Here is a 21,630-nt window from a genome sequence, read left to right as displayed (position 1 = left end):
ATTTTCATGACTTAGAACGCTAATAAGACTATATAGGAACAGACTGTGAATGGCTTTCGGTTTGGAGGATACTTCTTCCAAAATAGCTTTATGCCTTGTGAGTATCTTAATAATTATAGCATATCAGTTAGTGAATTTCTGACAGTAAAATGCAACTGCTTTATGCTTTCCTTTTGTTTGTGATGGTGTTTGCCCATGTTTATTGGTACCATGTAATGCACTGTGGAAATCTTGTAATGAGTCAGAACGGGGAAAGTTGCATGATGCTAACTAACCGATTTTATGGGCTATTAATACAATTTTGAATTTTGGACTGGTAGAAGGTCAGTGCCTCAAGTTTCTCATCCTGAAGTCCACAAGCTTCAGCTTCTCTCTCTTAAAAGCATTGAAGCTTTCTAGTCGAAGGGATTTATTCCAGAGAGGAGAAGGTATGGAGATCTTGTTCCCCTTTGGGAGAGATGCTTCTCTCCATCTCTTGTTTTTGCGTATCTTACATGCCTGCTTTCCATATTGAGTCTCATGGTGGTTACCTCCATACAGCCTCTGTTCTGGGGCTCTATCAACCCAACAACTGCAAGGTAAAGTTTGTAGTTAAGAAGTGAAATGAAATAGGCTAGGGTAGGTCCTAACCTGCATGATGTATCTTTTAAGTTTTCCATGGGCAAATAATAACTACTAATAAATGGGTTTGGCTTCTCACATTTATCACTTAGAAACTCAATATATAATACTGTTTTCTCGTTGTAACTTAATAAGAGTAACTGTAATGAGATAAAAGTACAGTTGTGTCCTTTGAGATTTTATTTCATGAAAATCGATGTGTTGCTAACAAATTCATCAGATTAAAGGAAATCCAGCGTTCCAGGAAAAATCATTGATGTCATTACCAGGAAAACATGTACACTTTCAGTTATGTTTCAGGGCAGTTTTTTATGAGTTCTGCAGAAATGAGGACCGCACACACTGCGTTGTCTTCATTACTAGGGTTGGAACTTTGTTTGGCAAAACTCAAAGCTTGTACTTGAGGCAAAGAATGCACAATTTTGCAGTCAGTTCTTTGAGATACCTAGCACCCTCAAAAAAACTTAAGATATTTTCTTTTATTTTTCAAAAAGTCTACCCAAAGTGTCCTTAGATCTGGAATTTTGCCTAAAAGGGAAATATCCCTATTTGTGTGTGCCACAGAGGGGTTGGTAGTGATCTAACCTTCCTGACTTTCAATCCTACGCAGTAATCTCTACTATTGAAGCTAATGTAAGTAGAAAGCTTTAAATGAGAAGCAGCGGGTGGTGGCTGTTGCTGGTTTCAGCCATCAGAGGGTGACTTGATTGCTTGCAGTGGAACTACAAGTTGCGTATTTTTAATATCTTGCAGTGGGTTGTGATTGCAAAGCCATGAGGGTTTTACTGTGAAAAGGTGTTTTTGTAACAGCCACTCATAATCTGAGTAATTTTCTTTCAAGTGTGACACATCTTTAGGAGAAAACTTCTATTGTGTGTCACATAATCAGGTTGAATTGCTAATATTGCTTCAATGCTGCTGCTTCATTGTATGTTATTTGTATATTTGGGTTGCTAGAATTTCAAGCAAATAAAACCATTACGTTATTGCAGTCTGGTTACTAGCAGAGGTACAGCTCTACTTTCATGTTGACAAGGTTATTTGTAGAATAACAAGACTCATTTTCTTTGACCACCTGTCATGTCCAGTCATCATATGGCCATTGTATATGAGCCATCCAATTTGCGCTTTCTGGTAACAGTCTAAACAGCATTTGTGAGTGAAAATGTGAGCATTTGTGATCTGAAATCTACTTCAAAAACCTACTTAGTGCCATTGTGACGGATGGTGCACTTTACTACTTCTCTATATTTCATCAGGCCCTGAAAAGGTGACAGTGTTTACCCATCACAGTGACAGGCAGGGCAGCCTAGTGTTCTGGAGAGGGCTGTCTAGTGGGTTTTGAAATAGATATTGCAGCTGTTATGTAAATAATATATTGTAGACTAGGTCAGTCTAAGGAAAGAATGACATATGTGAAATATATTTTTATTAAAACTTAAATATCAGCCACCTTTTATAGAGTTTAAACCTTTTGTCTGTGTGATGGGAACAGGAAAGCCACTCTGGCCAACAAAGTACATATATGAAGGGAAATTACATCGCATCACATTTATGCCTTAAAGCAAAATGCATTGTCAAGTAGTATCTAACCAGTCTGCGAGCGAGTGTAGTGTGGTGAATCCAAATGCGCTGCTCGCTGCCTTCACAGTGCGCGGTGACCCGAGAGCTGTGGCTGCAGGTGCTGTCAGCGGCAGAGCAGCGGGGGGATGAGCTGGGGAACCTTCGGCGAGAGCCGAGAAGTGCCTGTGACCTCCCCCAGAGCCAGCGTCCTCCTTTCAGTACCACGTTGGTAAGTAGTGTCGGTGTGGGTGCCTAGTGTAGCCCGTCTGTCCACACACCTGACGGTGATCGCCCACGTGCAGCGAAGTGTAAGGAAGGATACGTCGTGGCTGGAAGTGCGGCAGAAGGCTGGGTGGTACTCGGGTCGTCTGGGCGGGTGGTTTAAAGCAGGCCCACGGAGTACGGCGAACTTAGGAAGAAACGAGTGTTCAGTTTTGGTGTCGCAACATTCATCTGCTCTGTTCCCTGTTTTTTTAGCGACTGTAAAGGGAAGATCTTAGCAGATGTTGTGGTTGGTGTGTTGGGACAACAGTCAAGGACAGAATAATTAAAGCAAAGTGAAGACTGTATTTGCTTTATATTTCCTGATTTTTTTTGAAGTTGTGTTTGTGTGACCTGAAGTTTTCCTCACCTTCTTTTCAACTTAAATTTATTCACCCTTTGCTTTCTGGAAGCATTAAGGAACTTTTGGCAATGCTAACTCTGCTTTAATACTTTAAACAGAGATACTCAGTGTCTTCTGTTATATGGCATTGTCTCACGCTATGCTACACTCCTCTGCCTCTTCAGGAATAAATGCCTGCTGAATGCACCAAATCCCGGTTGGTTCCTTTGCTGATGTCCTCTGTCCTTTCATTTTTTCACCATGGACGCTGTCAGCAAGCCCAGCAAAATATCCCTTTTCTTTCCAGGACCTCATACACTGAAAGGACTGTGTTGGTTCAGGAACCAGGAGAGGATGCATGAAAAGTACAAGTACTTGGCGCATTCTTGAAATGGAAACGCATATACAGGCAGGGGTTTGACGGTTTCATGGACAGAAATGAATCATGCCCATCTCCAAGGCAATTCTCCCAACACCTGACAATGTCTCCTTTGTACTTTGCCCACTCCTCTGTCCCTGTTCCCTGACTGCTTGGACTCCTCTCCTATGTCACTTCACTTCTCTGCCATCGTCCACATTCCCTGACTGATTCTACCCATTTGTCTGTTTGAAGTGTCTGCTGATTTTAGGCATTTATGCTCCCAATCAGCCAGTGATATCTTTGATTAGTTTTGGAGGGGCTGCAGGGAGCAGGCAAGTGAGAATACTGACTGTCTGCTTCTATCTATGATATGCAGAAGAGATTCTCTGCATCTGTTGAGAGCATATCAGCCTGCTTCGGTTCATTTGTTTTAGTGACATTTTCTCAGCTAAATGAGAACCCACCACAGAGATTAATGCAACCTGACGCACTATGGGAAGTACAAACCCATCTGTTAAGCTCACTCGGTGATCTTCCCACCATTCTTTCGTCTTGGCGAGATGGGAATAAGGGAAGCAGGACTCAGATTGCTGTCAGATCCTCTTTCTCAAGGAGGAGCGCTTGCTCACATCTTATCAGATACCCCATTTTCTTATGGCTGTGCCAAGATGTCTCCTCTCCCCGTCCATCCCCTTCTTTCCCAGGTCCTTCACCCTGGGAGCCTTCCTCTCCTCTACTACCCATTCCTCTAATCTTTCCCATTTATTACAGGCTCCCCACTTGGATGCCTTACAGTTCCCTCCCCTCTCTGCTAGGTCTTTATGGTACTGCAGCACTGTTTGCCTGCAGTACCTGCAGCTCTCTGTACTTCTAGCTTTGCACCACAAGGTTATGAGTTCCTCTGGAGGAACAAATGCATCAGGAGATTCTTGACCCAACAGCTTGCTTTCATTTGATTCGGTTTCATTGTGCTGGAAATGTGATTAGTGCACCCTTATTATCTTTTATCTTCCCTCTAGCTAATCACTGGTAATTTCCTTAACAGTATCTCTGAATTAAGATTGGTGTCAGCGGGTTGGTTTTAGAAAATTTTAAAATCCTCCCAGGTTATTTTTATCCCCAGGCAAAATTTCAAAATGAGCCTTCTGCAGCATGCTCACTTGCACATCTTGAATAAGTGCATATAATTTAGATGAAATAATCGCATCATCTGACCCTAAGTCTTTCAGTCATTTTTGATGACACATTGGTGCAAAATATCAAGCTAGAGGGAATCTTGATACATGTGTGCGTTTAATTCTTTTAGGCACGCCAATTTAGTTCATTATTATCTTTATTAACATTTTCTAAAATTCCTTCTCTGAAGAGATATGTACTAGCTAAAATGAATCCCTAGCAACTGAAATCAGTTTGCAGATGGTTAGGGCTATGGGTTGAATAACACATACACACAAATGAGAAGACTCATGCAATTTTTGTAACATTTAGATGTTTTAGAGGAGCTTTATTTATCTTTTATTTATAGAAGAGTTTCTCAGAAACCTCTTCCACAAATAATCATAATTTAGACCACTGCTCTGCATACCAAGTAGGCACAGCAAATTTTCAAGACAATCTCACTAAGAATATGGATTTTAGAATAGACTTGACCTTTAAACAGAAAACAACATTCAACATTAACTACAGCATAGCTACCACTCCATTACAATTACATATAGAAAGCTGTGAAATGCAATGTGAAGGTTATATAATTTAAAATTGCAGTCAAGGACTACAGAAAAGAATCATCGAAGAGATGTCCTGCAGAACATCCTGTCAGTTTTATGGCATATATCACATAACTATTCATAAGTAAAGTTATCCAGTTCCCTAAAAATTCTAGTAGTTCATCACGCACAAAAGCCCGGTTAATATTGCTGCAAGATTTTTGCATCGTTGAAGGGCAGGGTTTCAGAGATGCAGATGGCTACAGCTGCAAAACCTTTTGCTGTTTTATAGTTGCCAGTCAGTACTGTACTAGTCTTTTACTAATAAAATATTAGTAGTGACATTTTAGTAATGATGTCACTAATAATGAGGGGTTTTAAATGCAAAAAAAGCAAAAGGTGAGGCATCTTGCTATCTGCAGATGTAACAGATCACTGAGCACTTCCGTGCCGTTGCACATAATCAGCTAAAGGCATTTTTCAGTAAGGCCTCTGTGCAATATTTGAGAGGGAGCAATGTTGAACCATAAACATTATTTACATTCCAATTGCATGGTAAGAACTGGAGAGTGCAAGCACTGCGGACGTGGGAAATGGGTTTGGTGCTTTATTCAGGTTTCAGTGCAAGTAAAATTCCTATTGAAATCAATGGGAATGACATCATTTTTAACCAGAGTTGAATTTTGTCTGTTAGTAGTTACTATGAGAGAATACAAGTGGAAGTAACTTCTGCAAATGCATGGTTCTCCAAGAAATATTTTTCTCTTTAATTACTTTATTGTATAATTTAGCCCTGGCAAGTTTCAATCACCTGTGCAGTTCAGTGAATATGAATGTCTCAGTAAATATGAATGTACCAACAACAAACCTGAGTTTTTTCTGTTTAAGTCTACAAAGGCAATATCCTCCTCAGAGGAGGAGTTCCGAGTAAAAAGCTACCTTTGCTGTAAGCTGTTTGGTTTGGGGTTTAGGGATCTTTTAAATTTCTACAGTATTTTCAAGGTTTAAAACGTCCTTGAAGGGATCATGCTTACACTAAAAACAAAAGCAACAATTTCCTCCAACAGAGAGACTATAAAGCAAATATTGTCAGTTTTTAAAACATTGCTAGGATGAGAAAAATGAGATAGGAATGAACTACAACTGATAGAATGAGAACAATGACCAAAAAAATGTGGTTTCATGCGTAAACAATAAAGAACTGGTTAAAATGCTACTTGGTTATGAGTGACTGTAAAATAGAATAGTGATTAAATTATTGCTTCTTCTCATTTTTTTTTAGTTTATTTTTGAGGAAGAGAAGCAAGCCCTAAACCCTTTTAAGGAACGTTAGCAATTCATAAGCATCTGCAGTGGGAGGCAGATTACATTTTACCATGCCTATAGATCCTGTACTTGGGAGCATGGTCACCAGATTCTGACCCTGGTAGTCCCAGGTATCAGTCGGTCATCCATAAGAATATGGCTTAGAATCACTGTAAATTTTTTTTTTTTTTTTTTTTTTTTTAAAGAACAAACTACTTTTCTGATATACTGCACTTGATTTTTTTTTTTTATTTTATTTTTGTAATAGAGAAAAAGTCTAATTAATGGTGGTGTTTCTTGTCTCTTAGAGATGGCAGTTGTAAAGAATCAGGAGCTGAAAAGAATCAGGAGTGACTTTGAATCTTCAATGCAACATGATAGATCTTATCAGTTGAAGCCTTAGCGATATGTTTTATCTTAGGAGTTATCTGTATCTACCAGTATAACTTTTACAGCCATTATTGGACAACATCTTGTCAAAATTTTAAAAATGGATTTTTTTTTTCTATGTGTAATAATACTAGCTCATTGAATGCTTTTCTACAAAAGTGGTTTGTTTTTTTTTTTTTTGGTCTCATTGGTAAGGTGTTTTTAATACTGAAATGAAAGTAACATTGAGAATCCAAAACAAATCTGAAGATTCCCTATCTGTGTTAGGATGTGGTAATATGAAGTTCAAATATAATCTCCTAAAATGACCACTTTGAAAGAGTGAAAATAAGTTCTAAAGGAAAAAAAAGCATACATGAGAAGTTTTAAATGTAATCTAAACTAGTTGAGGATAAAGCTGCCATTATATGGGTAATTTGGTGAGGACAGATGTTAGCGGCTTGTCTGACTTCTTTGTTGAAGAATTTTCCTATAAAAGAGCAAAGGATGTTCCTCTCCAAAGGCTGCTTTGAGGAATGCTATAAACCTGGACACAGAGCCTTAATAGTAAGAGACACCAAAAAAGGGAAGAAGGCCTCTCTCAGAGAAAACCCTTTGAAGCAAATGTCTTTTGAAAGCCTTTCAGAGCAGCATGAAAAAAATGTGCAGCTGTGATAGATCTGGTTGAAAAAAATATATGAGAACTGAATTCTTAAAAATGTAAAAAAGAATAGTAAACAAAAAAAAAAAGACCCTGTAACTAACCATAGGCAAGTCTAAGTTTGGTTTCTAGGTGCAGCTGGCAGAAGTGCATTGGGTGTATAGTATGCGAACTGTCAAAATGCCAGAGCCTGTTCACTGCCTGGTCTAAAATGTCCTGAGAAAAACCTTTTGTTCAGAATTTCACTTTTAAGCTGGTTGGAAATATAGCACTTCTGATTGTGCCCACCAGTCACAGTCCCAGGAGAGAAGTATCCGCTTATAAATAATAAAAAAATCCGTGCAAACTGAACAAAGCTGAAAATACATCGGTCTTCCCTTTTTCTAGAATTAGGCATTCCTAGTTTTTTTTCCTGTCTAATACGCTGTCTCTTCTACTAAATAAAATCAGTCTCATGTCTAACACCTCAAGTAATGAATATTAGTTACTGTGTTTATCTCATTCATTAAGAGGGCCTTAATGTGAATTAATCGTGAGATATATCAGTTCTATTCTCATAATTATTTCTTATGTTCCTGTGCTCTGCCGTTCAAAGAGAAGGTGACTAATCAATCACCGGCTTGTGACTGGCCCACGAGTAGGTGTGTGTGAGAAAGAAGATGTTTCAAGAAATTTATCTTCCCTCCACTGAATTATGTTACCATATAGAGTTAGTCTTGTCTCCTGTAAGATTCACTGCTTCACGCTGGTGTCTTCGAGGGGCAGACAGAGGTGAATATGGATAGAAGAGGTCTGGCAATGGCTTTGACTACTAGAGAGCAAAGCTGCTTAAATATGCAAGAAAGCTCCTGCTGCGTTGTCGTCCAGGAGAGATGTTCCTCCTACTGCAGGTCAATGCGTGCCAGGCACGGTCTTTACTTAGGGAGTATTTAAGAGGGTGAAGAAGTATGAAAAGCTAAAAATTACATTTCTGGCAAAAAGAAAAGAAAATTCTTATGTCTTTGTCCACGGTGTCCTTTTACCTATATAAAACGCTTACATCTTAAGGCTAAAAAGAAAATATTACAATCATGTAATGACACAAACTAAAAATCTGGAATGAGGAATTGTGTCAGTGTGGACAGTGTTAAGCTCAGGATCTGAGGGGTAAGACTGACTCAGTTCAGATCTTTCCCTGGTGATCTTATTGCTGTTGTCTTAATGACAGTAGAGTGGCTCTGCCTGAAATAAACTTTCACGATTTTTCAGTTTTCTCTGCAGACAATGAGGATAATTTCTTCACCATGTATAGTGTTAGTAAAATGGGTACCAAAAATGTAAAGACAAATGAAGAAGTACAGAGGGAACCTCTTCAGTAGATTATATCATAGTGAATCTTTTTAATGATGACTGTTGTGCATTCTTTGTCTCGTCTATTGAATTTAGTCTCTTGTGTTTGTTAAAATTAAGGAAGGGACGACTTGGTGTTGGAAGATGGACCATTAGGGGAATTTGTGGTTGAATCAGAATTTATGAGACTACTTACAAAGCTCACCATTCCTAGTTTCTTTTTGTTGATTGTTCGGCGTCCTGGGCAGGAGGGATCATAATGAGTGAAGAGAAAGAATTGGGTACAGATTTCTATGATAACTGATAGTTCTGTAGTAATGTCCCTAACTGCTTTTACTGAAAACTGTACCGTAAAGTACTATTACCACAATAATACTGAGCTCTTCTCTATTGCTGTAAAAGAGGCTGACCTGGATTCCAGGCTGTGTGAAAGATGAAGGAAACTGTTCAGATCCAGCTCCAGAGCTCTGGATGGGCTGCAGTGATGTCAAAGCTCTTGCGTTAACCAGTGAGGTCAGTTGTATGATGTCAGGTCAGATTACTCCTTCCTCCCATCAAGTTGTCCAGGTTCCAGAATCTCTTCAGACTTTCCCATATGTTTCAGATAATGTGAACGTTTTTCCAGCTTTTCTTCTGAGGTGCAGTTTAACAGGACACCTCTGTACAAGGTGAACAGTTTACTGGGTCCTTTCCTAAAAAGAAGCGGTTTCTATCCTTTGCACGGGATTTCCTCTTTTTCTTCAGGATTTTCCATCCCTGCTAAAAGCACAGGAACCAAGTTCACAAATTCTCCATGATGTTTCTGCCAAAACTTAGCAGAGATGAATGCTCAAAATGTCTGTGAAATTTGGCAGAATTCAGAAAAACCTTCACCCTGACCTTTGGAAAGACATAGGATAAAGGTGAGCTACTAATTACGCTATAGCAAGGATACCTGGCAGGGACCTATCCTGAACTCCCATTTAAGCCTTGCTGTTAATAATAATAACAAAAAATAATTAAAAATTAAGGTTAGCTGTTTCTGAAAGATAAATGGTGCTGCCATATGAAAACCTTTAGATGGCTAAGCAATGCAGAATACTGTATCACATTTAATGACCAAATAGCAATTCTAACACATTGAGTACATTTTTAAAAACAAAATCTGAAAGCCTGATACAACAAAGAACTTGGTTTTCTTCCTGGTACAATTTTTTTATGTATGGTACCTGAATCACATGCCACATGTCTCAAGATAAGTCTGCTTTACAAACTGTTGGGTGATTGAAAAATGGAACTATATTCTTGTTTAATCAGAGCTGTGCTGTTCTCACATACGGCCATCTTTGTGTTTGTCTTGGTCAATCATTTGGTCCACTTGAATTTGTTATCGCTCAAGGATATTCCCTGTTATCATTGGAGTCCCTTTGTGTCATCTGAATGGATTTGTAATTTTAGAACATGTTTTTCCTCAGTCCTTTTTTTACAGGGGTAATTTAGCAATCCATGAATCTGCGTAATGACTCAAAACAATAAAATTCATGCGAGATAGGAAAGGTGTCATTCTCCTTTTTGCGGCTGCATGTTTGCTGCTCCAGCTTTGATAAAATGCTGCTTTAATGCTCAGATTTGTGTTTACAGCACCATGTGGTTGGACATCTCTCTGATTAAGTTCAAGTGCGTAACATTTGTCCAAGCAAGGACTGTAAGTACTCGCTGAAAGAGCATTTCTTCTACTCTGGAAAACAGAGTTCTCGCTGACGTTTCTGAAAGTTCACGTGTTCTCTTGATGCAGTGGATGACCTCCTCTTGTACATCCATGGGGTTATCTGCATTCTTGGGGTAGATGTCTATTTTATCTTTATCTAGGTACTTGTAGTAACAACAACAGATGTTTTATATGTTTGTATAGCAAGTGTGCATAGAAATGCAACTAGCCTATGCACGCACTAGGCTTAATGAGAGTTGATTGGGAAACGGGCTTCTCGCCCTGTGAAAATAACGCTGTATCAAGATGTAGTCTGCATCATGGCAAAAGTTGGAAACCTGAACATTGTAAGGCTATTTGCTAGATATTTTTGTTTTGACACAGCCTTTCTAACTCTAAAACCGAAACAATTGAAGACAGTTGGAACACTGCTCTCTAGGAAACTAAAATACCAAATGTGTTATAGTTATTAGATTTTACTCAGATTCAAAAGCATTTCCACGTAACATTTCACTGCAATTGGCACACATATTTGATGAGGGAGCGTTTGCATTCACAGGACACTGATCTTATGACCTCTCATTTCAGACGGGAGATTACTTTCCTTCTCTGGATATGTAGGTGCAAACTCATGTTTCACTGTTTTTCACGCTGAGTGTACGAACAGGCGGAGGGGAGTGTGCCCAGTGCCGTTTGGTGGCCTCTCCTGCCCAGCTGCGACGCAATAGCTGACTAGTTGGCAGTTGCTGCTGCAGCCTGCAGAGCCTGATTGTATATGAAGTGCTTCCAGACACCTTCTGTAAGGTGCAAGCATCTTCTCTAAAGAGTTAATGGTTGTAGCTAGTCTAGGAGGGAATGCCTGGTTTGTATTCAATGTGTGATAAAAAGGCCACTGAAGTAGGGCAGTCTGCAGCCTCTGGATGTTTTGCTTTCATTCTTCGTGTTTGAGAGTAGCCAATAAAACCTCAGCCTCACCGCAGTCCAGCCTTGAGAATTAGTTGAGTTCTGACGTAATGGGACTGGATTCTGACATAAAGCAAATTCACTGAAAATTTTAAAGCCAGGTTTAAAATCACCCCATTAAAATTTACTGTGTGCATATCCAGCTTGTGATTTATTTTTTGAGAAGTTGCATCACGGCTGAAGAGTTGTGTTTTGTTTAGTTTATCCTTTGTCTGTGTAATTTGTAAATGCATATTTGCATGAATAATTACCCCTGAATAAGCTAAACCAAGTAGGCTGGCAAATACAGATTACTGTTTCTCCTTAGGAAAGTGTGATCAATGTGACTGTATGCTTTAGGGACTAATGCTACTAGATATCTTTGCAGTTAACTCTTATAAAGAGGAGGATATAAATAATATTCAACATGTACAAGAAGGAATCATTAGAACTTAAAATTTTGTTACTAGTGAGGTGACAAATAATCAGCACTGCTTAATGAAAGTTTGAAATAATAATGTTTCTGATAGAGTTTTAGGCATCAAATGATATTGTGTCCTTCAATGTTCTATAACCAAAGCAGCGTTCTTAGAGATTTAAAAATAAATGTCAAAATAATATGACTGGAAATAAGAACATTTTATTTTGGAATACTTGAAAAACTAGATTTGCATTTAAATCTAATTAGAAAAGATAAAAAAATAGATTTGTTGGTTAGATATCTCACTGGATATCATGAATTGAGAAGTTATATTCAAGTGTTAGTTTTGCCTTCTGCTAAAGGGAAACTTGAAGAATGTGATTTGGGACAGAGGGCGGGAGGGAGTATGAATGAATTAAAAGAAGGAAAAATAAAGCTGAGAACAGATACAGAGGGAGGAGTCTATAGGATAAGCACTATCAACTGGGAACTGAGCTATGTCAGCTCAGATTTATCTGGGGCTCTGTAACCATAAAACACAGAATCTAAGTTCTTTTCTGTAGGCTATAAAAAGGCTTCCATCTTAATTCAGTCTCCCTGGGAGTTGGTAGGAAAAAAAAAAACAAACAACTTGTTATAAGCTGTAAAAAGCAAGTAAACAAGCAAGTTAAACCTCCGTGTCTTTCTAAAAATGATACTTGAACAGCAAAAGCAACTGTAGGAGAAGCTTCGGTAGAGCCCTGCCTGGAAAGGAGCTGTGTTAGCAGGACAGAGGACGAGGGGGAAGAGGGAGCGCATAAAATGTGTCTGTGACTGAAATTGGTCTGCAAGGCCAAATGCTTTCAAACTGAGGTTAAGGGATGTCTTTTTTTTTCTTCCTGTTTTGGTACGATTACAGTTTTGGCTGTCATTGTAATGTAGTGTGCAATTTTATGTAATAAAAACTAGACACAAAGAATCCTTTTTGACTGCAAGCTGACACTGAGTCATGATATTGAGTTACTCTGGAGTTTTATAGTATGAGTAAGAATATTGGAGTAAAAAAAAGAAAACTTGTAGAGGAAGGTATAAACAACCATGAAGAAAAAAATGTCATGAATCTGTTTGAAGAAGAGTGCTTGTAGGTAAAAAACTACAAGTTATTTAATGACCAGCTAGTTATTTAATCATTCCACACACATGTTTCTGGCTATGTGGGGCAGTATTGAAGTTCTGTGATTTAAATCTGTCCCGACACTGTTGGTCAGGTGCATCTCTTCGTATTGTAATGGAGCAAAGTCAGCTTCAGTTAATCCAGGTATGTAATGCTTTGCTTTTTCGGGCTCAGATAGCAATATTCAGGTTGCACAAATCATCTCTTTTTGGCTTGCCTCACAGAGTTTCTTGGAAATACATTAGGTTGTTATTTTTCAAAGTGTAAGATTATTTTTCTCATTCCAGTTTTCTAATAAGACATAAAAAGAAGCTGAAGGATAGGGAATCGTGTGCTACCAGAGACAGTCTGGATAAGTAAAGTCCAGATTTGTCCAGGAAGGTAGGGGAATTTACTTTCAAATATACAGTTTAGTCATTTGCAGGATATCACAGAGGCATTTCTGTGTAATTACCACAAATTCATCTACGAGATTTCCCCAACATTAGGAATGGCCTAATGTCACATGACACACAAAAGATTGTGAGCAGTATTTGCTCCCAGAAGACATCCTGCTTGGATTTTGAGGCCTTATGCCAAATTTTTCATAAAGAAAATAGAGAATGGAAAGCTCACCAGGGGATTTCAAATACATTGTTATTTTGAAATTATTGCTTTATAGCAAAAGCAGCTCTGTAAGAAATAATTATTTCATATGAAAAAAAAAAAACCCACCAAAACCCCGAGAACTCTCCTTTTAAAAATCACTCTTAAATTCCCTCCTGATTTGTTTCTGTCTTCTGTTTGACTTGTCTTTATTTTACTAAATGATGAATTATACCCTTCCTCAGATCTTTTCCTTTTCTGATAATCCTGAACCTGGTAACGTAGAACAGGAAATAAAACTTCCTGCACTTGCACTTGGCTTCACTGAGTCCTGACCCCAAAGGAACAGACTGATCCTACTCATACCGGGTGCCATGGCTGTAAAAGAAATCAATAGTTAGGCGCGTTACTTTCTTAGTTCAGCCTTCAGCACTTCCGTTGGACTAGGGACGGTGATCAGATGTGTGCCACAAACCCCACAAACACGGGAGGTCTCTGTCCCTCTTTTTGGCTGGAACCAAGTGAAGGAGAAAGTTTGAAAGGTAACTTTCAATATTAACATGTCTGTAGACATGTATATTATAGATGACCATGGCTGTTTATTTTGTCTCTGGCTTGCTATTTTTGACAACAGAGGAGGCTTGTGTGGTAGCAATCATGGGGAGACAGCTTGGGTTCCCTGATTGTCAGAGGGATGCTTTTGGCTGAAATGGGAGCAGCAGCTCCTGTCAGAAAGCGTAGCGGAGTTTACACCAACAAATGATTTGGCATACTTGGGCACAGCTCTGTTATCTCCCCTTTCCTTTCTTCCTTTTCTCTAATTTTAGAGAAGAGCTAGTTTTATATCTGCAGCTTTCTTTGCGTTTGTTGATGTCCACCTTTGATCTACAGCCAGCTTGAGTTTGCTTTTATGCTTTGCTGAATGCTGCCTACAGCCTCAATTTCAGAGCTGTGCAAATAACAGAGTGAAGTGTTTAATTAAAGTTAGCCTCGTGTCCTGATTGCAGACTGCCGTCTTCTCAGATACAATTTGCAAATATATTTCTGAATTTTTTTCTTTAGGCAGGATGACTAGTTGAAGGTTATTTATTTGTGATGGATGCTGCATTGGGTGTTTCTATTACCTTTATTTTGTGAACAACCTGAAAATAGTAGCTGAATGTTGAAGGAAGAATAAATGGCATTGACTTAAATGAAAGAAGGTGATGTAGTAGGCCCGAACAGTTGCAGAACCAAGGGGTTCATACTTCTAGAATGACATATGTGCATTTTGGAGAAATCATCTTAATTCTGAGGAATAAGCCATCCTAAGTGTATTGTATACATAGCATTAATATTTCATTTTCTTCAATACTTGGAGTTTCTTTACATCATCCATTTCTGACACTCTTTTGGTGGGTAAGTCAGAACCAGCAGGAATATGAGCTTGATTGTGCTAGTGAGTATCAGTCACATTCATAGCTGCAGCTTCTATGGTCCTGACCTCCCAAATAGCTTGTGTAGAAGCTGTTCATTAATGTGGTTCCACAGATTGGCATTTGATAAAGTATATTCATAATTTGAGGTTTCTGAACTGTGGCACTAGCAACAGATAACACTAAGAAGAGAAGATTTTTCACCACAGTCATTCTGTCTGCTGCTTTTGGCTTTTTTTCTGCATAAGTTTACACCTTTCAGGTAAGACTTGTTTCGGATGGCTCAGTACTGACCTTAATATATTCTCTTAAGAAATAATAGTAGAAGGATTTGCTTAGGTGTGATGCTTTTCTACCCGGGGATTTCCAGCCTTGATAGCCAGAGAAAGTGCATTTAAGAGCTGCCTTCTTATCTGCACTGACTCCATCTGCGTTTTGGTGGTTGTGAGAAACCTCCCTTCCTCGGTGTACTGGCTTTCAGTTGTTGCTTTTTTTCCGTGGATTTTTCCCTTAATCTTTTTCCTATCTTGTGTGCCTCTGGCAAATCAGCCACAATCTGCTTCTTAGCCAGTGTATTGGATGAAGATATATAATGCTGTTATTAAATTCCTTTCCTCATTCAACTGGACTGAATGATGACAATGTGATATGACAAACATTTACATTATTCATTTTGATCTATTTAACTTATCCAATTCTAACTAATTGTTCCATCTAATATCCAACATCTTAAAGACCTCAGTTGCCACCTGTTTCATAGAGTTATTCATCCTTTTCTTTTCCAAGACCTGTCTTACTCTGTCGTCCGTGACCGGATGAAGTATGCTGTTTTATTCTCTTTCATTTTGGCAATAAGTGGAAGAAATTGGGAAAAGATCCTTGACCGTCTTGATTGTGGCGTTTTCAGAGTGCTTATCTTTTCTGTTTACGGGGGATTTTATCGCAGTTTTTAAGATAGAATGCTTACAACTCATTGAGCATCATCTTGGGACTTAGAAACTAATAATAAGTCTAACATAAAATAATTACTTTTTCTAAAAATGTTTGTTTTATTACCTACCCCTACTTCATTTCATGCATGGGGGAATACTACTGAACTCCGTATTGCACATCGCAATTTGTTCCTAAATAGTCATATCTTTCAAACAGCATAGCATGAAACAATTTGAAGCATAAGTACCTAATTCAAATGGATAAAAGAACTCATTCTTTTAACAAGTTTCCCAGTTTTAGGGTAAGAGGATTTACCCTTGCATATCTAATGCAGCTACACAAGTGCTCTTTTTCAGCACCTGATAAAACGATGCGTTCTGTTCTGAAGAGAATTATCCTGCCAAAGGAAAGGAGTTTATCAAATATGGGTAGTTGGGGTGGGGTATTTTGCTTTTATAAATCTGGAATGTATAAAATGAGGATTATGTCATGTTGTGAGCATTTCCAAAAAAGAAAGAATAGGAAATCTTTATTCATTTTAGGAAGTGTTAGGAATGCTGTGACAGGACTTCATGCCACATAAATGGGCTCTTAAATTTCTCCGTGGATTATTGAGAGGGTAGCAGTTTTTGGATTCAGTAGAGTTCTTTAACATTATTATAAAGATGTATTTTTTCAACATTTTATTTTATTCTTGAAGTAAAGAGTCCAATTAGCTGAGCACCCGTGTATTAAATAAAAACAAACCCGACTACTCTGAGCTAATGTTGCTGTACTGTATTTGATGAGATGTTGTTCTTAAGTAGTGCAAAATATTTTACTTTTTATTGCAAATTTTACTAGCGCGTTGAGGTGTAGAAGAAAGGAAGGGGCAGGACTAATTTTTAAAAGTATTCTTAGAATTTAGTGTTTACCTGTTAATTTCTGGACTGTACTGCTAAAATCTTACGACATTGTTTTAAACTCTTCCTGTGGGTTATTGGCTTCATTTGGGAGGGGAGGAGCCAATCTGTAGTTTTACTCAAGATTTTATTCCCTTTTTTTATGATTTTAAGTTAGACCTGAGATTAGCAGTGCAAACCTCCAGCTGCTAGGCTCTGTGTCGTGTTACCAGGATGTGATCACTACTTCGGTAGACATGTACAATATTTTTACCCACACTTTCCAGAAAGGTAAAATTAAGGGTCAAAGATTTGTGATGAGAAATGAACCACTTTGAAGTTAGTGAAGTGTAAGTGTGCAAGTACCACTGAAACTGGACAGTAACAAGAGGCTTAGGTCATATCTATTTTCAGGCAAGTGCAACAGAAAGACTTGTAATATATTGAGCTCTGACATACCCTTCATGTGGAAGATGTGGAATGAAAGCATATGTAATTCTTTGTTATATTCTACCCAGCTGCTTTTTCATTATGTGATGAATTCTTACATATGCTCTCAAGGTATGAATGTATTTAACAGCTTTGGCATCGGGACTTACTTTAACATTTGGTGCAAAGAACACAGTTTGCAGAGTGTTTGGGGCAACAGGGAGTAAAGTTCTGGTTCTCACATAATTAAAAAATGAGCTGTGCTTTTGTAGGGCCTTTTATTCAGCCTGCTCTTGTTGAGCTCATATGTTGCCCAGGAAAGACCTGTGAGCAGCTCCTGAAGATGCAGTTTGCATCCATAAATTAACTAAGAACATCCAAGGGCAGTTGGTAAATGCATTAATAATTGTGCAAACATGTAGTTTTGTTGTTTACAGAGCAGTGGATAGCACCCAGGAGGAGCAGCTAGCAAAAATGATGAGAAGAGAAGCAGCACATGTAGATGGGCAGGGATCTCATTTTCACACAGGCATGCTGTCGAAGCAAATGGTTTGATACTTCATTATGTTTTATCTTTGGGTATTGATTTTGCCTTGGGAAAATTCAGTGTAGTTTCTCTCACACAAATGATGAAAGCTCTGGTTTTCAGTTCACTTGAGGGTAAGCGGGAAAGGCATTGGGCCCAAAGGAATTTGATGAGACGTCTCCCCAGAAATCAGCCTAGGTATAACCTCGCAAGCCGTAAGAATTTTGAGACTGATAATTATTGCACTAAAGTATATCTATTGACATGTTGGTAGGTACCAATTAAAATGAAGCTGAGATCTACAGAATAAGGTAAAATTTGTGTCAAGTTGAAGGTAATACACTGGTTATTACCCTTTCCTCATTTGAGGTGAACTCTTTGTAACCAGGATTAGGTAAAATATAAAATAGCTTCCACTAGTACAAAAACTTCTTTACTTGATTTTATCGTACTTGTCAGATATGATGATCACAGGAAAAAAATTTATATTGGATTTCAGCCTGTAGTAACCATTTGAATTTTCTTATGAAATAGTTTTCAAGTTCTTTAGATATTAAAACTCCCACATATTTCAGAAGAATCAGTATGAAGTGCCTGCATTTCCTACATGTTCCTATATTTCCATATTTGGTGTTAAATCTTATGTTTGCATGTTATGGAAGTGTTTTATAACTTAGGCTGCCCTTTCTAAATACTTGGTTTACATAGCGCTGATGACATGTTATAGGTTTAGGATCTTGCTAGCTTGAAAATTTAAGATGACAGGAACCTTGTCAGATTTTTTGTATGAATTGCATTGAGGTGCAAACTCAGACAAAATATTCAGATACAGTTGTAGAAGGGTAAATGCTTTCCTAAAATACCCATGTTCAGGAATCTAGTAACATTTCACACATCCTACATATCCAGAACAGCTGTTGTTAGAATTTAAACAGTTTGTGTAGAGACGCCCAAAATCAGAACTTGCCTTTGGCAATGAATCCATACTTCAGTTACCAAAACTGAACTGAAAGAAAAACTTCTCCATCTTTTACTGTTCCTCTTATTTCAATTTTTAAACACTCATGTAATATTCTTGTATCTTCTTGTTTTTCTGTTTTATCTGAACACTGTGTAGTTCTTAATGGTGTCCTGAGAGCTTCATAACATCCTAAAATAATAATGTACAGGAGTGATTATCCTCATACTTGGTCTTCACCAGAATATATTGAGATAGATAGATAGATAGATATAAACATAAAATCCTTGAAAACATGTCTTCAAGTATTTTTCCATCACTGCCAGTGCTTGATATTTAATAATAACATAGACCTTTACTACATGTTCTTGCAGTGTCCTCACTGAAGAGCTGAAGATCTTCATGCTCTAAACACTTTTATTTAGATTCACTTCCAACTAAATTAATTTTAAAATATGTATTAATAGAAAAGTTTATGCATCAGAGCGATGTAGTCTGTTATCACTATGGTTATTGGATTATGATGGTTGGATAACTGGTGGATTATAAGAAAATACTTCAGTAGTTACGGTGGGTTGCTCAGAAATCGTGAGACCACATAATAAAACTATATTGGTAGAGTATGTATTGTCTGTATAATTTCATAAGTGACTAGTATACGAATTCACTCATTTTCTGAAATGCTTTACAAGACTGATTCCTTTTAAGAAAATTTACAGAGATGAGTTGGTATCCCTTAAAATTTTTATGATTTTAAATACATTCCTGTAGCTAATGAGGGGAAATTCTTGTCAGAATCAGCACCACTTATTATAACTCCTGGAAAAAAACCCTTGTGTTTTGGTCACAGTTGTTGAATTGTGAATGAAAACTGCAAAGATATAAATTTATCCATCAGATTGAATTCTCAGGCTCTTTGTTATTACAGGTATTCTGGATTAGGAAGCGGGGGTAAGGTAATAGCAGAACTCTGCTCACGTGCTTGGACTTATGCAAACAACTTTGTTTCTGTGGAAGGAGCACCCTCAGTGATGCTTAGTTGTGGGTATAGTCTGAACTTTGTCTTCTCTTTACAGGCAGAACTTGTTGATGTACAGTATGGGACCGTGGAAGACTTGATCCGGGTTCAAGCCATTACAAACGTGACCAAAAAAATTGCACTTTTGAAGCTAGGACAATCACCTTTGCTTTATAAGGTTAGTCAAATGCTTGTTGAACTTTAGCTTCATTATTTTAGGGTTTTTTCAGTTTCAAAATACCAGAATGTATTTTGGTCCCATTCAATCCCCGTAAGTCTGAATTTACTGGCATTCAGATTTTACCTTAATACAACCCACTTTGATCTGCGATGCCTTTTATGTGTTACAGTTATTTATTTTGCTGCATATCTTACAGCGCCCCAGTAGTATGCCGTATTTTCTCTGGGTGTACTGTAAGCCTTTTGGCAAATAAGGAAATCCCTAAAAGAAATAACAAAGCATGAATGGAAAAAAAAACCAACAAAATGCAACTGAGATCAGGAATAGTTGGATCTGTGTCAGCTAAAAATGTACTTATAACACTGAGCTGAAATCTTACGTTTCTGCATACTGGTATGTCATACTTGGCCACTGGCTATAGTTCAAGCATGCTGTGAGAGGAGGCGGAGCTCACCATGTCCTCACCTGACCTCGGTCTTCTGTGGGTCTTTCCAGTCCCGCTGGGCTGTGTCTAAAGCCCAGCACTTTGGGCCTTGCTGCGGGCCTGCTGCTGCCAACACTGAGATTGTGAGGTAGTAACCAGTAGCGTATACTGTAGGAGGACTAACATCGTTTATGGATTTGTTTAAGAAATGGTGTCATAACGTGATTCCACCATGACATAATATAGCCTTGCTCTGTGGAGAAGGTGCCTTTGCCTTCTCGGTTCTTTCTGTGCTCTTTACCACCTTAGAGGGGAGAAAGGGACTATGAGTTGAAAACCAGCATTTACTTCTGTTGTAAAATGTGTAAGCAGCCTACCCTGAGGTACACAGACAGGCATTTATTCCCCCTACCAGTAGTGGTCAGACACTCCTGTAAAATCACTGGGGTTTACTGGTCTATGGATGGGTTACCACCAGTTCAAAATGAGAACCCTGTTTTTCTTCCACTCCTTCATTCCTTCTGCTTCGGTTGCAGCTATGTGTGGGGAGAGGTGTACGTAGGTATGTGTGTGTCTGTTCTTTCTCCTCCAACTCCGGCACTGGCAGAGAGCGCAGAGATGGAGCTCACTAGTCCACTCATATATTAGATGTAATAGACTCAACGCATAAACCACATTTAAACTCTAAATGTCACCTAACTGCCTTCTATTGCAAATATTTTATAAACAAAAATGCTATTTTGCCTTTCAGAAATGCACTAGCCCAATAAATATTTAAACAATTCATTCCCAATTCACAAAAGCAATTATAAAAGAACAGTAACTCCAGATCTTATAATTAAGAGAATCGGGATCTGCTCTGTCGGCCATAGAAAGCACAATCGGGACCGCAACACAGGTTCAGAAAATAACCACTTAATTTTTTTTTTTTCTATAGGAATAATATTTGTCTCAATAAAAATGCCATTTTCAGCTGAGTAGCTTTAGCTGTTTATTTGAATTATTTAGATACAATCTAATTAGGCCTGTGAAAGGTCAGTTATCATTGTTGGAACTTGGCTGTTGTGCATCGTTTCCACCAATAGATCTTTTTCTGCGTTTCACCACTGACAAAAACAATGAAATGGCAATTGGGGCTCATAAAGTAAGAATCTGATAAAGATGCAAAGTTTCCTGTAACAGCAATGTCTAAAGTGTCTGAGATGGACTTTTTACCAATTTAATTTGTGTTCTGTATGCACTTGCTATGTCTAAATTAGCAAGTGGTGCAGCCTAAAGGAGTAGGTAAAAACAGTTGGTGCTGAGGACAGGGTGCATCTCAGGAACTTTATTTTGGGTTGGCTGTAGTCTGGTCCCTTGGTGGCTGGGGTGTGTTAGCCACCCTTCTGGTGCTCATCTGCTCTTCCAAATGGATCCATTTTGCACATTCAGAGTCCGTTACGCAATATGAACCAAAGTGTGGTATGATCAGGAGTTTGGTTTCGAATGCACACTTGGGATCTGAGCTAAAAATACAGCTCCCCAAACCTACCTGTGTTCTGCTCCTCACACACGAAGT

At 38.3% G+C, this 21,630-nt stretch overlaps 1 protein-coding gene across 1 annotated transcript in view; it reads left to right on the top strand.

Annotated features, from left to right (window-relative positions):
- Window positions 1–21,630, top strand: part of NAALADL2 (N-acetylated alpha-linked acidic dipeptidase like 2) — a 271,223-nt gene that overhangs the window by 49,851 nt on the left and 199,742 nt on the right. The window contains exon 4 of the mRNA XM_086468611.1: window positions 19,526–19,645. Within this exon, the coding sequence (XP_086324737.1) occupies window positions 19,526–19,645 (120 nt within the window). The remainder of the gene's footprint in view (window positions 1–19,525; window positions 19,646–21,630) is intronic.

This window comes from Leptosomus discolor, chromosome 7, assembly GCF_034619465.1.
Source record: "Leptosomus discolor isolate bLepDis1 chromosome 7, bLepDis1.hap2, whole genome shotgun sequence".
NCBI classification, from domain to species: domain Eukaryota; kingdom Metazoa; phylum Chordata; class Aves; order Leptosomiformes; family Leptosomidae; genus Leptosomus; species Leptosomus discolor.
The sequence above is the reverse complement of the archived record's forward strand: the minus strand, read 5'-3'. Positions and strand labels throughout refer to the sequence as shown.